The 18,392-nt window shown below is 40.2% G+C and overlaps 1 protein-coding gene across 5 annotated transcripts in view; it reads left to right on the top strand.

Moving 5' to 3' along the window:
- The window catches only part of LOC114704274 (protein argonaute-3), a 102,582-nt gene extending 84,505 nt beyond the window's left edge, over positions 1 to 18,077 (top strand). For all 5 annotated transcript variants that reach the window (XM_028885424.2, XM_028885425.2, XM_028885428.2 and 2 more), the window contains 6 exons: positions 926 to 1,016; positions 2,896 to 3,090; positions 3,826 to 3,960; positions 8,271 to 8,372; positions 15,472 to 15,671; positions 16,444 to 18,077. In XM_028885424.2, coding sequence (XP_028741257.1) covers positions 926 to 1,016; positions 2,896 to 3,090; positions 3,826 to 3,960; positions 8,271 to 8,372; positions 15,472 to 15,671; positions 16,444 to 16,552 — 832 coding nt within the window. In that variant the 3' untranslated portion in view covers positions 16,553 to 18,077. The remainder of the gene's footprint in view (positions 1 to 925; positions 1,017 to 2,895; positions 3,091 to 3,825; positions 3,961 to 8,270; positions 8,373 to 15,471; positions 15,672 to 16,443) is intronic.
- Positions 18,078 to 18,392: the final 315 nt, after the last annotated feature.

Here is an 18,392-nt window from a genome sequence, read left to right as displayed (position 1 = left end):
CAACATGTTCAAGAACTAAGAAATAGTCAATATTTTTTTTAATTTATAATCTTTATTTTATATGTATCTCTGTGCACATGCACGGGCAGTGCCCGTGGAGGCTGGAGAGGAGAAGTGTTGGATCCCCCCCCAGGACTCAAGTTACAGAGGGTTGTGAGCCACCATGTGAGATGCTAAGCATTAAACCCCAGTTCTCGGGACAAACAACTGCTGAGCCGTCTCTCAGCCCCAGTTTTTTCATTTTAAAGGGTGAAGTTTAAAATAAAAGGAAATGCTGGGGTTTTGTGATTATTAAATATATACTCAAATTTTATTCTTTGGGCCAGGGAATAGTAGATGCCTATAATCCCTGCCTAAAAGTGTAAAATATACTAAAACTGAACGTCAAAGGTTTGCTGATTCTTTTTGTCCTTAAATCCCATAGACTTAAAATGTAAGTAGATTTTTTTTAATGAATGAAATTTAATGATATATTATGAAGAAACATATCATTTTTGTCCATTTACAGAGAATATTAGCATCAGTTGTCTTTTGCAACCTCAGTACCCCTTTTTAAAACATGACAGTTCTCACAAGACATCAGAGAAATCTAACAGAGTAGAGATTCATGAATTAAGAGTTTCTTGGGCTGTATGTGGTGGCGCACTCCTTTAATCCCAGGACTTGGGAGGCAGAGACAGGCGGATCTCTGTGAGTTCAAGGCCAGCCTGGTCTACAGAGTGAGTTCCAGGACAGCCAGGGCTACACAGAGAAACCCTGTCTTGAAAAAAAAAAAAAAAAAGAGTTAGTGAGCAGTCGAGGTCTGTGAAGTGTCTGTTGTCTGTAGAGGGCGCCCTCTGGACTGTCAGTGGCTTGCAGTTATATTGCAATCATGTGGAACAGATGAAACAAATGAAGTCTAACCCTTTAAAAAAATGTGTTTAAGACCTTCTGTGTTCCAGCAACCAGTGATCTTCCTGGGCGCAGATGTCACTCACCCACCTGCTGGTGATGGAAAGAAGCCCTCCATTGCTGCTGTGAGTCCCATCAGATGAGTCTGCCTTATCTAAAGTCCACACTGATAGCAGTGCTTTGGTTCTGCATATATGATATGTGATATTCTTTTTTATTAATCTTCTGGGTGCCAGTGTTCGTGTTCTCAGTCATGTCCTCCTCCGTTGCCCTCTGCAGTAGCCCTCCCTTCTCTAGCTGGGCCCTGTATTCTCCCACTTAGTCTCCTTATATAGATGAAATACAGATAAAATAAAATTCCAAACTTAGGCACCATGTATGCGAGAGAACATGTGGTATCTGTCTTTCTAAGACTGGCTTATTTTACTTAACAAAATGATTTCCATTGTATCCATTTTTCTGAACATACTGAACATAGCTGCATAAAATTCCATTGAGTATACATGTACTACATTTTCTTTTTTATTACATTTATTTATTTATTTATTTATTTATTTATTTATTTATTTGGGTGTGAAGGTCAGAGGTCAGAGATAACTTTCAGGAGTTGGCTCTCTCCTTCCACCAAGCCTGACAATCTGAGTTCCATCCCTGGAACCCACCCTAACCCAGATTACTGGCCCCTGCACCCCATTTTATTTATCCATTCATCTGCTAATGAACATCTAAGCTGGTGTGAATAATGCAGCCATAAACATGGAGGCACAAGGATCTTTGTGGTCTGTGTTGACTTTAAGTTCTTCAGGCGTGTACCCAAGAGCGGAAAAACTAAGCAGTATGGTAGTCCTATTTTCAGTGTTTTGAAAAGCCTGTCACCTGTGGCTGCTCACGTGTACATTCCCACCAACGATGGGTAAGGTCCTCCTTTAACACCTGTTGTGGGTGGCAGCCATTCTGACTGGGTGAGATGAGATCACAGCACTTTTTATTCTCATTTCCCTTAAGGTTGAGGACATTGAACCCTTTCCAAGTTTGCTTATTAGCTTTGTATCTCCTCTTTATTATTACATTTATTTGTGCTACGGCACGCATGTGGAGATAGAGGACAACTGGAGGAGTTGATTCTCCTTCTACCATGTAGATCCCAGAGATGAGATCCAGGCTGCTGGGCTTGGCTGCAGGTGTCTTTGCCTGCTGAGCCATCTCTCTGGCCCTGTGTTTCTTCTCTTCAGAACTGTCTGCTCACTTTATTGGCCCATTATTGCTTGTGGGATTTGGTTTTTCTCTTTTAAGATCCCATTTTTATTTTATTATGTATGAGTGTTTTGCCTGCGTGTGTGTCTGTGCACCACATGTGGGCAGTCCCCTCGGAGGCCAGAGGGCATTGGATCCCTGAAATGGGAATTACAGACAGTTGTGAGCCACCATGTGTCTTCTGCATGAACAGCCAATGCTCCTAACTGCTGAGCCATCTCTCCAGCCCCTGACTTATATTTTGTTTTGGGGGGTGAGGGAGTAGTATTTAATATTTATAGTTCTTTAATGATTTTCTTGTAACCAACTTTCATTATTGCCCTTTAGGTTTGAGAGTTTTTTGCCAAAATCAGTCATTCTGGTGTTAGGGGTACAAGTTCCATATAATATACCTATTAAATCTATTAACTTCCTTAAATCTCCTGTAACTGTTGTAATCTGCCTGCTTGTTTTTTCTATAACTGTGCAACTCACATGTAAGGGGAAGCATATACATGTGCCCAAACATGAAAAATATGGATATGCACACATATACACCACACACATGAAAATGGAAAAAGAAAAAAATGCTGCCTAATTGTTTTTGACACTATTCTAGTCTTTTTTTCTGTTCTCTACTGAGGATTGTCTAGTTTTTGTTACTTTTGAAGTAAATCATGATAAAAAGTAAGACTACAATAAAATACATATGTAAATGAAGACAGTTTAGTTTTGATTATTTTAATTTTTTTCTCACTTTTTCCACCCTAGGTTGTAGGTAGTATGGATGCCCATCCAAGCAGATACTGTGCCACAGTACGAGTTCAGAGACCTCGGCAGGAAATCATCCAGGACTTGGCCTCCATGGTCCGGGAGCTGCTCATCCAGTTTTATAAGTCAACCCGATTCAAGCCTACTCGAATTATCTTTTATCGGGATGGTGTTTCAGAAGGACAATTTAGACAGGTTGGTTGCCTGGAATATATTTACACCATAAATAAACCAAATACTATGTTTATGATGTGCTATTGAGTTCTGAAGGTGAAAACCTGAAATTAAAAGTTCCCAAAATCAAAGCTGATGCTTGGGTAGATCTTCCTTTTTAAAATGTTCCTATGGATGTGTGAGCCTTCACTGCTGTGCTCCTAGTTAAAAATGAAGTGGAGAAGCATATTGAGCTGTGAAGTAAGTAATGTTAAGAAGTCCAGAGGCAGGGCTGGAGAGGTGGCCTAGTGGTTAAGAGTGCTTGCTGCTCTTTCAGAGGACCTGAGTTCAGTTCCTAGCACCCACATCAGATGGCTTACTACAACCTGTAACTCCAGGGCATCTGATGCCTTCTTCTGGCATCCAGGGCACCTGTAGTCATGTGCACAAACTCACACCACACACATACACATGACTTAAAATAAAATTGATCTAGCCAGGTGGTGATTACACATGTCTTTAATCCCAGCACTCAGGAGTCAGAGGCAGGAGAATCTCTGAGTTTAGAGCCAGCCTGGTCTACAAAGTGAGTTCCAGGACAGCTAGGGCTACACAGAGAAACCTCTTTTGTCTAGAAAAAAAAAAAAAACTAAAGATAAATGAATGAATTAAAATTGATCTTTAAGAATAAGTCATGAAATTACACCATTATCTTACTTTGGAATATGTAAAAGAAACAGCTGTCTGTATTCAATCTTTCTGTTGTATCTTCTCTAGGTGTTGTACTATGAGCTACTGGCAATTCGAGAAGCCTGTATCAGTTTGGAGAAAGACTATCAACCTGGAATAACCTACATTGTAGTTCAGAAGAGACATCACACACGACTGTTCTGTGCTGACAGAGCAGAAAGGGTGACTATATCTGTTATAATATAGTTATAAGCCAAGCTCCCGCCCCACCATCAGGCTTCCCTATCCATCTCTCCTTTCCTTTCTCACTGTTGGCCCTCTCCCTCCTTCCTTCTCTCCTTTCCTGTCTCTATCCCTTCTTCCTTCTTTCTTCCTCTCCTCCCTTTCTTTTTGTGGTACTGGAAATCATACTCAGGACTTCATGGCTATATACATTGGGCTGTATACCCAACCTAAGAACGTTGCTGTTTAACTGATTTAATCTTCCCAAACACTATGCAATTATTGTTATATATAATAGTACATATTATATAATGTCTATTATTGTTGTCAGTATATTTTTATAACTATAAAACCTAACTTAGATGCAATGATGATGAATGTCCAGTGTTTAGTAATACCATTCATCCATTTGCTTACCTTTACTCATGCTCTAAATAATTCTAATAATGGCTGAGATGTAGCTTAATGGAGTGCTTAGATATAATGCACATTTCAGGCCATGGGTTCAGTTCCCAAAAATGAAAAGAAAATAGATGGGAGACTATTACAGTTGAGAAAACAGAGAGGTGAAATACCTTGCCCTACAGTATACACCTAGAGACTAGAACTGTGGTATAGACCTAGTATTCTGCTTCCTCTTTAAATAGGTTATAGCTTCTATATGGTATGTGTTGCTAATTTATTAGGCTCAAGGGTTTTTTGTTTTGTTTTGTTTATATTTATTTTTATTTTATATGCATTGGTATTTTGCCATGGATGTCAGATCCCCTGGAACTGGAATTACAGACAGTTATGAACTGCCATGTGGAGGCTGGGACTTGAACCTGGTTCCTCTGGAAGAGCAATCAGTGCTCTTAACCACTGAGCAATCTCTCCAGCTCTTTCTTTTTATTTATTTACTTATTTATTTTTATTTTATGTACATTGGTGTTTTGTGTTTTTTGAGACAGGGTTTCTCTGTACAACAGTGCAGGCTGGCCTCAAACTCACTGAGATATGCCTGCCTCTGCCTCCTGGGATTAAAGGGGTGTGCCACCACCACCCAGCTTTAATCCCAGCACTTGGAAGTCAGAGACAAGTAGATCTCTGTGAGTTTGACGCCAGCCTGGATTGCATAGCAAATTCCTTACTTACAGGATTGTCATCAAAATATAAAAATATTGTACCACCAGGTGGTGGTGGCACATGCCTTTGATCCCAGCTCGTGGGAGGCAGAGCCAGGTGGTGGATCTCTTTGAGTTCGAGGCCAGCCTGGACTACCAAGTGAGTTCCAGGAAAGGTTCCAATACTACACAGAGAAACCCTGTCTCCAAAAAACTAAACTAAATAAATAAATAAATAGTATTTAAAGAGCCTGGCACAGGGCTGGAAAGATGGCTCAGCAGTTAAGAGTACCAGCTGCTCTTCAAGAGAACCCAGGTTCAATTCCCAGCACCCACATGGATCAAAGTTGCCTGAAACTTTAGCTCCAGGGGATCCAGCACTCTCTTCTGGCCTCTGTGAGCAGCTGCACAAACGTGACAACCTTTCATACAGATACACATAAATAAAACAATTTTTTTTCTTTCATCAGCTTGATACAGTACAAATTCTTATCCTAATAGTGAAATGTTTCACTAGAGTTTGCCCAGTGATTGGGTAAAACCAAAACTTATTATAAGCCACAGTCATCCTAGGGTGCCCCCTGCTAGGTAGCCTCCCTGGATCTGTGGGTTGCAGTCTGATTGTCCTTTGCTTTACATCTAGTATCCACTTATGAGTGAGTACATACCATGTTTGTCCTTCTGAATCTGGGTTACCTCACTCAGGGTGATATTTTCTAGTTCCATCCATTTGCCTGCAAATTTCATGATGTTACTGTTTTTCTCTGCTAAGTAGTACTCCATTGTGTATACGTACCACATTTTTTTAAATCCATTCTTCAATTGACAGGCATCTAGGTTGTTTCTAGATTCTGGCTATTACGAATAATGCTGTTATGAACATAGTTGAGCATGTATCTTTGTGGTATGATTGAACATTCCTTGGGTATATGCCCAAGAGTGGTATGGCTGGGTTTTGAGGTAGATCGATTCCCAATTTTCTGAGAAACCGCCATACTGATTTCCACAGTGGTTATACAAGTTTGCACTCCCACCAACAGTGGAGGAATGTTCCCCTTGCTCCACATCCTCTCCAACATAGACTGTCATTAGTGTTTTTGATCATAGCCATTCTGACAGGTGTAAGGTGGTATCTATCTCATAGTCATTTTGATTTGCATTTCTCTGATGACTATGGATGTTGAGCATTTTCTTAAATGTCTTTCAGCCATTTGAGATTCTTCTTTTGAGAATTCTCTGTTTAGCTCTATAGCCCATTTTTTAATTGGATTGTTCAGTATTTTGATGTCTAGTTTCTTGAGTTCTTTATATACTTTGGAGATCAGTCCTCTGTCAGATGTGGGGTTGGTGAAGATCTTTTCCCATTCTATAGGCTGTCGTTTTTCTTGTTGACCATGTTCTATGCCCTACAAAAGCTTTTCAGTTTCAAGAGGTCCATTTATTAATTGTTGCTGTCAGTGTCTATGCTACTGGGGTTATATTTAGGAAGTGATCTCTGGTGCCAATGTGTTCCAGACTACTTCCTACTTTCTCTTCTTTCAAGTTCAGTGGAACTGGATTTATGTTGAGGTCTTTGATCCACTTGGATTTGAGTTTTGTGCATGGTGACAGATTTGGATCTATTTGTAATCTTTCACATGTTGACATTCAGTTATGCCAGCACCATTTGTTGAATATACTTTTTTTTTCCATTGTATAGTTTTGGCTTCTTTGTCAAAAATCAGGTGTTCATATGTGTGTGGATTAATGTCATCCTTTCACACAGATACACATAAATAAAACAATTCTTTAAGAAAAGGGAGGGGGAAACCTGACATGGATAATAAATGCTGACTTTTGGTGGTGTTACCAAGATTTCCTCTCATTAATATATAGTATTCTCCAAGAAAAATGGCAATTTCACACAGTGTTATTTCAAGAACAGTATTGGTACATATATGCCATAAATGTCAGCTGAGCTTATGTGCTTTCACCCTGTCACCCGCCAAGCAATAGAAACTATATAACTCTTTCTTATTTACCAGCACTCACGTTAGGAAATATTTGGAGCTGGGTGATGGTGGCGCACGCCTTTAATCCCAGCACTTGGGAGGCAGAAGCAGACAGATCTCTGTGAGTTCAAGGCTAGCCTGAGCTACAGAGTGAGATCCAGGACAGCCAAGGCTACACAGAGAAACCCTGTCTCAAGAAAGAGAGGGGTTGAGGGGGGAAAGGGAAAAGAAAAGGAAAAAAATATTTGGGCCTGGAGAGATGGCTCAGCGGGTAAGCGCATGGGCTGCTCTTGCAGAGGACCTGGACTTGATTCCCAGAACCTGCACACAGACTCACAACCATCCACAATTCCAATTTCAGGAGGATCCAGTGCCCTCTTCTGACCTCTTTGGGCACCAAACACACATACAGACATACATATAGGCAAAACACTCATCCACACAAAGTAAATAAATCAACTAAAAAAGAAAGAGCCAGGTGGTGGTGGTGCACGCCTTTAGTCCTAGCAGAGGTACGCAGATCTCTGTGAGTTCAAGGCCAGCCTGGTCTACAGAGAGAGTTTCAGGACAGGCTCCAAAATAACACAGAGAAACCCTGTCAAGAAAACAAAACAAGGGGGCTGGAGAGATGGCTCAGCGGTTAAGAGCAGCGACTGCTCTTCCAGAGGTCCTGAGTTCAATTCCCAGCAGCCACATGGTGGCTCACAACCATCTGTAGTGAGATCTGGTGCCCTCTTCTGGCCTGCAGTCACATATGCTGTATGCATAATAAATAAATAAATAAATAAATAAAAACAAAAGGAAGAGAAGGAGGGAAGGGAAGTGAAGGGAAGAAGGAAGGAAGAAAGGAAGGAAGGAAAGAAATAAAGAAAATAATTTTTAAAAAAGACTAGGAACTAGCCGGGTGGTGGTGGCGCACGCCTTTAATCCCAGCACTCCGGAGGCAGAGCCAGGCGGATCTCTGTGAGTTCGAGGCCAGCCTGGGCTACCAAGTGAGTTCCAGGAAAGGCGCAAAGCTACACAGAGAAACCCTGTCTCGAAAAACCAAAAAAAGAAAAAAGACTAGGAACTAAGACTATGTGAGGTCGGTACTGAATGCTTGCTTAAGTAATAGCTCAGGCTGAAAGTAGTAAAATGTGGGGGTCAGTTTATGTGCTTGAACATTTTTAATGTAAACTTGTCTTGTTGGTTTAAAATCTGATCCACAAACATGTAGGTGGGGAGAAGTGGAAACATCCCCGCTGGAACCACAGTCGACACCGACATCACTCACCCGTACGAGTTTGACTTCTATCTCTGCAGCCATGCAGGCATCCAGGTAAGTCTACTCCTACATCCAGTGTTTCCATGTAGAACTTCAGTTCTTATGTGGTTCTTTCAGAGCCTCAGCAAAAAGAGAAATAATATTTTCTCTGTGTTCCTAGTTATGTCCACATGTAACTTTTAGTAAGGGAAACCCTTCCTTTTCCTTACTTTGAAAAAGAAATATTTTTATGAAAATAGCAGGATTAGCTTAATAGAATAAGTCTCCCTGCATTTGACCCTTGATTTAATGCAAAACTTAATAAAAATTTTACTTACTTATATCAATTTATATCAATAATGTTATTATACAAAATAATAGGTTTTATTATGGCATTTTCATACATATGTGTCATTCTGCTTGGTTATCATTCATTCTCTTCCCCTAACACCCCATCCCCAATTTCAGGTCACGTGTTTTCTGTTACCTTCTCTTTCTCTCCATCAATTGAGATCTCTTCCTCCCTTCTCATTATCTGCTTTCTAGTTTTATGATCTACACATACACATGTGTAAATAAACACATTTATATGTATATATACATATATATACACATAATTTTAAATCTCAATTTCACATATAAAAAAAATATCTGGTGTTATCTTTTTTAATCTGGCTTATTTTGCTTAACATAATGACTTCCAACATCATGATCTCACGTTATGACTCCATACAGTTCCACTGCATACTGGATATGGTGGCACAGGATTGTAATCTCAGTACTTAGGAGGTTAGGCAGGAGGATTAGGAGTTCAAAGCCAATCTTGGCTACATAGTGGGTGTGATGCCAGCTGGAGCTTCATGAAATCCTGTCAGAAACAAACAAACAAACAAGCCGGGTAGTGGTGGTGGGGATGGTGCACGCCTTTAATCCCAGCACTCAGGAGGCAGAGGCAGGTGGATCTTTGTGAGTTCAAGGCCAGCCTGGTCTCTAAAGCAAGTTCCAGGAAAGGCGCAAAGCTACACAGAGAAACCCTGTCTCGAAAAACCAAAAAAAAAAAAGACAAACAAACAAACAAAAAACGAATATATGTACCACGTCTTCCTTATCTATTCTCTGCCTATGGACATCCAGGCTAGTATTGTTTCCTAGCTATACTCACTACAGCAGTAAACATGAGTGTACATAATACACATACATACACATAGGCAAAACACTCATGAATACAACATAAAATAAGTAAACTAAGATTCCTGTCCTGATTTCTTTAATGACCTACTGATCACTCAAGTATGGACTTTCAGTCCCTGTGCATTTGTATAGAGTCTGTGGTTTTTCTTGCTATGGATTTCTAGTTTTGTTGCTCTACGATCTGAAAAGACAGAAGAAATTTTTTCAAGTTTTTGTGTTTGGTAAGACTTGATTTGTGAACAATTTATCAAATAAATAAATATCTTAAAAAAAAAAAAAAAAGCTAAAATCCAAACATGATGCTGCATACTCACAATCCTAGTACATGGAGGCTGAGGCAGGAGGATGTAAGTGGAAGTTTCTGTCCTGCCAGCAACTTCCTAATACCCAGTAGCCACTTCCCAAATTACCACACAGAGGCTTATATCAATTATAAATGCTCATCCAGTAGCTCAGGCTTAATACGAACTAGCTCTTACACTTAAATTAACCTATAACTCTTATCTATGTTTAGCCATGTGGCTTGATAACTTTTCTCAGTACAACATTCTCATTTTGCTTCTTCTGCATCCAGCTGGCGACTCCTGACTCTGCCCTTCCTCTTCCCAGCATTCTTAGTTTGGTTGCCCCACCTACACTTCCTGCCTGGCTACTGGCCAATCAGCGTTTTATTAAACCAACTTCAAGTGACAAACCTTTACAGTATACAAGAGGATTATTCCACAGCATTTCCACCTTTTTGTCTAGTTAAAAAGGAAGGTTTTAACTTTAACATAGTAAGATTATATGCAACAAAAATAGTTAGTTATTAAGTAAGAATTACAGTAACATCTAATCCATTTGCATTTGGCAAAATTAGAGAAAATACTTAATTATCTGTCTTGATGAGTCTGAAGTTTTGTATCTAGTTTACTTTCTATTATATCTAAAGAAAACTATCATTATAACTATTTAGTGTTCAGCTCCATTAAAGACCCCAGAAGGGTAAAATGTTACCTAATGACAGGAACCTCAAGCTGCCTGGACAATCACCCAAAGTTCCTCTGCAACATTGGGGCATCCATCTTTAGCCTACAGGCCTAGCATATCTGACAGACTTACTCATAAAGCGGGATTTTTGAAGGACTGTCACACCTTATCTTGGCAAAGTTCTGCAGTCGCTTTCTATTGTGTCCTGTTTGTCCAATTTGTACAGAATACTGTCAGTAGTTGAGTCAAGGTTGCCTTATTTGTCCACATGAATGGCTTTTGCCATAAAAAAAAAAACTCCATATGGAGTTTCTTGAATGCCCATCATCCTCTTTGAAATAATTGGTACTGCCAGGAGCAGACATGTCTCACTATCAAAAAATGCCTAATTTCTTAAAACATTTTAAATGCCATATTCTATAGGTCTTTGAAGTGTTTGAAGATTACCTACCTATCTGAAATATATCTCTGTATGACTTTGAAAACCTGACTAACATGACTATAACTGGAATGTTTCTCTCTGGGTCCCACCAAGCCCCCGCAATCCCACAGCCCACTTATAAAATAATCACTCAGAAACTTGTATACTTATAAACTGTATGGCCGTGGCAGGCTTCTTGCTATCTGTTCTTATATCTTAATTAACCCATTTCTATTAATCTATAACTTGCCACGTGGCTCGTGGCTTACCAGTACTTGACATGTTGCTTGTCCTGGTGATGGCTGGCAGCGTCTCCTCCCCAGCCTTCCTGTTCCCAGAATTCTCTCTCTTTGTCTCACCAATACTTTGTCCTACCCAATCAACACTTTATTTATTAACCAATCAGAGCAACACATTCACAGCATAGAGAACATCTCACAGCACATGACTATAAGTTTGCTATTATCTATGACTATTAATCTGTATTTCTTAATTATATATTACATTTTTAAATAAGCTGCATAAACATAATACCCTAAACAAGAGTAGAAATATACATATGGTATAACAAAGTTAACTTTAAATTTGTATCAATAAACCAAAATCCATACCAATGTAAAATATGTAAGATTAATAGTTGTATCCATAACAACTTGTAACCAACCCCCCTAAACAATGACAAACATAATTTATTTTTGGCAATGTGGACGTAGTTCTCAAAATGGCTTCCTACTGATTGGAGGTGCTGGTAATCTTTGGGGGACCCTGAGAAAATTTAGGATTATGGTCAAGTTCTGACTAGAGTATTCTGTGAGGCTGGATCATCTCAACTAGCAGCCTTGAAGCTGTTTTGAATGCTGCATCATCTGGGCCATTTTTTTTTTTGGTGTCTGGTCCCCTTGTTCTGAAAATATATAAACTTTTAAAGGTAACTTACATTTCTGAATTAATTCAGATGTAAACTGTGCATTATACATAAGCCAGTCAAAGATAATTTTCTATTTTATGTCTGAGTAGTTAAACTTTACATTATATATCTTGTAGGTACTTTTAAGTTTATCTTCCATGTCTGTAGTTAGAATTTCAGAGGGTCTTCCTCGATCAAACCTGATTTTTCTTAACCCATAGTCTCTCATTTCCTGTGGAAATAAAAACACAACTCCTCCCCAAAGTAACATATCTTTTGACCTAAATTTTGAAGTCAAGATAATTTTAAAATATATAGGTTGGATTAATCCACCAACATTTATAATCAAATGTCCTAGGCAGCTGTTGTTCCTTCCTCAGCAGTCACACAATTCAAATACAACACAATGACACACAGGATCCAGACTCTCTATGTATTCTCCATCTTTACATGGCCTTTTTTTTATATTACTTTACTCTCTTTTTAAGGACTTTATTATTTTAAAACTATGTATCTCTTTTTTTATGACTGTTTATACCTTCTCTTTTTGCTCCCAAGCCCGTATATATTTTTAAACACACTGTGAACCATTTAGAGGTTTTTATCTGAATCTGTATGTACTGCATATCTCTTTTTCTGACCACATAGGCCTTTAAGCTGGTAAGCAGGAGTGGCTTAGTCAACTGGCTCTGCCCTATTCCTTGGTTCTGAGTGCCTCGCTTCATGGCAGAGGTACTGGTAGGAGCCATGTTTATCACCCCAACTCTGGGGACTTTCTAGATCCATGCTGCCACCGAAGTAGCGTGTTGCTGGCTGCTCATAAACACCATATAAGTGTTTGGTAGTAGAGTCTCTTAAAAGAGCCACCCATTTTTGCCACTAGTGCTGAGTCAGGAAGCTGTCTCTTAAAGGAGCCATGCCTCTGCTCACCACCAGCAGACAGAGTCCACCTGAGAAAAGGCGGTTACCAGGAAGCCAAGTTTGCCTTCATTTTTGTGTGTTTAGAATCCTTTTTTAAGCTTTCTCAGGTTTTATATGGAAATTCTTTCCAAACATTTGGACACTACATGTAGGCAGAAGTTTCTGTCCCGCCAGCAACTTCAAATACCCAGAAGCCACTTCCCAAATTACCACACAGAGGCTTATGTCAATTATAAATACTTGGCCAGTAGCTCAGGCTTATTACTAACTAGCTCTTACACTTAAATTAACCCCTAATTCTTATGTTTAGCCACGTGGCTTGGTACCTTTTCTCAGTATAACATTCTCATATTGCTTCCTCTGCATCTGGCTGGCAACTCCTGACTCCACCCTTCCTCTTCCTAGTATTCTTAGTTTGGTTGCGCCACCTATACTTCCTGCCTGGCTACTGGCCAATCAACCTTTTACTAAACAAATTTGAGTGACAAATCTTTATAGTATACAAGAGGATTATTCCATAGCAGGAGGACCATCTGAATTCAATGCAAACCCAAGCTACATAGCATGACCTTGTCTCAAAAACCAAAAATAAGTAAAATATAGGCAGGGATGTAGCTTAGTGCTGTGCCTGACATGTTCAAGACCTTGGGTTTAATCCCTAGCATTGGAAAAAGAGGGGAGGGAGGCAGAGGGCAAATGACAAAATCCAAAAGATGGAATAAAAATGCTAATAATCATGACAAAAATGTTTAATCTCACTAGCCACCAGAAGAATGCAAATTAAACCTACATTAAGATTCCATCTCGGGGCTGGAGAGATGGCTCAGAGGTTAAGAACACTGGCTGTTCTTCCAGAGGTCCTGAGTTCAATTCCCAGCACCCATATGATGGTTCACAACCATCTGTAATGAGATCTGGCTCCCTCTTCTGGCCTGCAGGGATACATGCAAACAGAACACTGTATACATAATAAATAAATAAATCTTAAAAAAAAAAAAAAAAGTTAAAAAAAAAAGATTCCATCTCACCCCAGTCAGAATGGCTGTCATTAAGAAAATAATGAACGGGCTGGCAATACCATTCAGATGTTAGAATATTTGCCTGGCATGTAGGAAACACTAGGTTTAATCCCCAACACCCCATAAGCCATGAGCTTGTGCATGTCAGTAACACCGACACTCTGAAAGTGAGGGCAGAAGGGTAAGAAATTCAGGGTGACCCTTGGCTACCTAGTGAGGTCAAGAACAATCTAGGATTCCTAAGACCTTGTCTGGGGCAGGCAGGAAGGAAGAGGGAGAGAGAGCACAGCAACAGATAGTGGCAAAGGGAGACCCAAAGAAGCCATACATGCTGGTCTGCAGCACTATACACTAGTGCAGCTCTCATAGAAGTCAGTGTATAGAGAATCCTCAAAAAAATTGAAAATAGAACTACCACCCAGCGCTACTACTCCTGGGTATTTACCCACAGGACTCCAAGTCAGTGTACCAGAGACACTTAGACACCGGTGTTTACTGCATTTACTCTAGTCACAATAGCTGAGTTATGGAACTTACCTAGGTGTCCATCAATAATGGAATGGAAATAAAATCTGGAGTATATATACACAATGGAATTTTTCTCAGCCATAAAGAAAAAGTTATATTATTTACATGAAAGTAGATGCAACTGGAAATACTCGTGTTAAGCAAATTAAGTTTCAAAGAGAAAGCTATTGCATACCTTTTCTCATCTGTAGGTCCTAGATTTTATATGGAGAGGTTGGAAGGATGGCTCATAGGTTATGAGCACTGGCTGTACTTCCAGAGGACCTGGGTTTGATTCCCAGCCCCCACCTGGTGACTAACACCCAGCTATAACTCCAGCTCTAGGAGAATCCAGTACTTTCTTCAGACCTCCACAAGCTCCCATCATGCATGTGCTGGACAGGCACGCAAGCAGGCTAAACACCCACATACATAAACTAAAGTGATAATAATAAATGCATTTAGATTTTATATAGACACGTAAAACCATGAATGTATACGAGACGAAAGTAGACGTGAAACTGTCTAGGGACAGAGGGGGAAAGTAGGGGGTAAAGCAGGAGAAAGGGAAGGGGTACAAAGGGTGGGTTAGCATGCCTAAAGTAAGTTATATACGGCTGTGACGATGGTCTTCTGTAACGAAGTACACGTGCAACCAAGATACACCAATGAAAAATGTGCGTTACTGTAGTGCGAATCCTAATTGGGCTTATTAATAAAAACCCGGAGTCAGATATCAGGATGAAAGTTGAAAGATAGAGAAGCAGAGCAGCCAGCCACTAGAAGACTTCTTACCTCTAGGAATCCTCAGACTGAAAGGAGCTCCTGCCTCCATCCTGCCTTATCACTTCCTGTTTCCTCCTCCCAAGTGCTGGGATTAAAGGTGTGTGCCACCACTGCCTGGCCTCTAGTGGCTAGCTAGCTCCGCACTCTGATCTCCAGGCAAGCTTTATTAGTTAGAGCAAAACAAAATATCACTACACGTTATTACTGTTTGTGTATGTGAGTATTAATATGGCAGCAGGGTGTACATGCCATTGCACAAATGTGGAGGTCAGAAAACAGCTTTGTGGATCCTGTTCTCTCCATCCACCTTTACATGGCATCTAAGAATCAAACTCAGGTCACCAGGCTTGTGCAGCAAACACTTAGCCAGTGAGCCATCTTGCCAGTCCACCAGTGAAAACGGTTTAAAAAGGAGTTTAGAAATCAACAGCCTGCACCATTTCCTCTCCATAGGGAACCAGCCGCCCTTCACACTACCATGTCCTGTGGGATGACAACTGCTTCACTGCAGATGAACTCCAGCTGCTGACTTACCAGCTCTGTCACACCTACGTACGCTGTACAAGATCCGTTTCCATCCCCGCACCAGCGTACTATGCTCACCTGGTGGCATTCAGAGCCAGATATCATCTTGTGGACAAGGAACATGACAGGTAATATGGAAGCATAAAGAGTGGGGGTTCTCGAGCCAAATCGAATGCAGTCTGACTCTCTTAGGCCATTTCTGTAAGCACCTCCACGTATGTTTAGACCCTGTCTGCCTAGAGTCTTGCCGTTCAGAACTAAAGTTCCACAGGCTGTCAGCCAGCCAGCGTGCTGTGTGGAAAGTGATGACAACTGATGGCCCAAAATAAGGCTTTCTACAAAAACACTGTGCGGGTTTACTAATAATAGAGTGAGCTGGGGCTGGAGAGATGAACAGCTCAGCAGTTGGGAGCACTGACCGCTCCCCTAGACCTGGGACCTGGGTTCGATTCCCAGCACCCACATGGTGACTCACAGCTGTCTGTTATTACAGTTCCAGGGGAATTCATGGCACATGGTGCATGGAGGGGTGGAGGGGGATGTGCAAGCAAAATATCCATACACATTAAAAATTATGTAAACCCTTAAAAAACATAGAATAAACTAGTAACTTAGTTGCTTCCCCAAATTACCCAAGGAAGATATTGTTAGTAATGTGTGTGTGTATACATATTAGACAAAAATGATATAATGTCTGGGATTATTTCTAATTAATCCTGAGAAAAATGAAAGAACCAACTAAAATTGGCCATATTGAAGCTAAATGATGGACACCAAGTTCATTATACCAGTTTCTCATTGCTGGTATTTTTGGAATTTTCTACGACATGTACTGTTCTTCAGAATCACTACATGAGGACGGAAGGTTTATGCTTGTGTTCATTAACCCTTCTCTTACAGTGCTGAGGGAAGCCACGTTTCAGGACAGAGCAATGGGCGGGATCCACAGGCTCTTGCCAAGGCTGTACAGATTCACCAAGATACCTTACGCACAATGTACTTCGCCTAACAAGTCCAAGTGTATTCTCTGAGAGGAAGAGCTGAAAGACCAATCAACATACAGTGTATGTTTCAGGGGAATCGGATCCCTGGGGACACTCCAGCCACACAGAAGCCAACAGTCTGTAGGGTCTGGGCCTTTGTTGATTCCCAGGAATCTGTTCACTTTGTCGAGGAACGTAGTACCGTTATGCACTAGGAAGCAGCCAGCTGCTTTTCCGCAGTCCCTGTAGGAAGCATCGCGGTTGTTTATTTTCACTTCTTACTGTCTAACCCTTTTAATGCCTTTACCTCAAGTCGCTTGGCAGCACAACTGTCTTTGCAAAAGAGTAAAGAAAGCGTGAATGATGGTTTAAAATGCAGACCTACACAAGTAATGATTGTTCAGTTATATGTGCAGAAAAGAGTAATGTGCATTCATCTATTCTTGTAAAGGAGTCTGTATTTTACATACACACGGGTGTACTTCATGTGCATATATATCTAGATCTAGATTAATGATATATATGTATCTGTGTGTCTGTGTTCCAGTTCATTCCACTGACATTTCTGTCACTCCCTACTTGCCTTCAGCATCTACACTTTTGTCCATATGGCTACAGATGACACTCACATGTTCTCATGTATGATTCATTGGAAGTAAAGCGTGGCAAACTAGATTTCTGTTTTTACCTTAGGTCCCCTACTCCTAGCTCCCATCTCATACACAGTTCTGAGTCCTCGGCTCCTGGGGCCATGTTTGCGAGTGTCTGCTCCATCTTGCCCTGGACTTACCTGTGCCATGTGTGCACTGTGTATAGGAACAGTGGCAGCCGGAGGATTCCTCTCTGTAGTGAGTGTGGTAAAGCTGCTATAAACACAAAACCTTGTCAGAAGACTTTCTGATCAGTGACAAATGTTCTTAAGCCTCTGTTTGTATGAGTCATACCTGGAAATCCCTTAAAGCTTTTATAAAGGGTAAATATTTTAAAAATCTGAAACTCTGTAGAATGGAAAGAGAAAAGGAATTAGGGGTTTTGTTTTTTGCTAGTTTACTTACTGCCCTCACACCTTAATGTGATATTCATATATATTTTATATGTGTATATATGTATATATATAAACATATATGTATGTTGCAGTATAGCTCCTTTTGCTTTTATATTAGAATAGTGCTTTAACAATTATAAACTGCAATGGCTATATCTTTTATAGAAATGTAATCATGTTTAAGGACAGACTAGTTTCGCTCTATTTAGTGCAATAAGCAGTTTGAAAGGAAAGTTATGTCTGTCATCTTCACCACGGACCACAGGAAGAAGAGACACCTCTGTTATTTTAAAGGGGGCAAAGTAATACAGCCTTAATGTCAGCAGGAGAGCTTCCTAATTTTCAGTTTTAAAGCATGTCCTTAAAAATCACAGTCAAGGAAGTAAAACCGACTAAAAGAGCCTCACTAGAGACCAGAAACACAGCTGCACTTCAGTTTTTAAAAATAACAGTGATAGCCAGGTGGTGGTAGCGCACACCTTTAATCCCAGCACTCGGGAGGCAGAGGCAGGCTGAGTTCTGAGTTCTGGGCTACAGAGCAAGTTCCAGGACAGCCAAAGCTACACAGAGAAACCCTATCTCGGGAAAGAAAAAAAAACAAAAAGACAGTGAACAGCTTAAGATTTAAATTTTTTTAATTATTTAAAATAGATCTTGATTGTTGAAGAATTGTGCTTCTTTGACCAAAAGGAGTCCAGAAAATACTGGGTGATTTTTTTTCTATATTTTCACAGATGTAACTTTCTCTTTAAAATTAAGATGATGGTGACAAAGGAGTTTGGGACTTAGATCATTTAAAATTAGTTAAATTTCTGAAATAT

The sequence above is a fragment of the Peromyscus leucopus genome, chromosome 2, assembly GCF_004664715.2.
Source record: "Peromyscus leucopus breed LL Stock chromosome 2, UCI_PerLeu_2.1, whole genome shotgun sequence".
NCBI lineage: Eukaryota > Metazoa > Chordata > Mammalia > Rodentia > Cricetidae > Peromyscus > Peromyscus leucopus.
The sequence above is the reverse complement of the archived record's forward strand: the minus strand, read 5'-3'. Positions and strand labels throughout refer to the sequence as shown.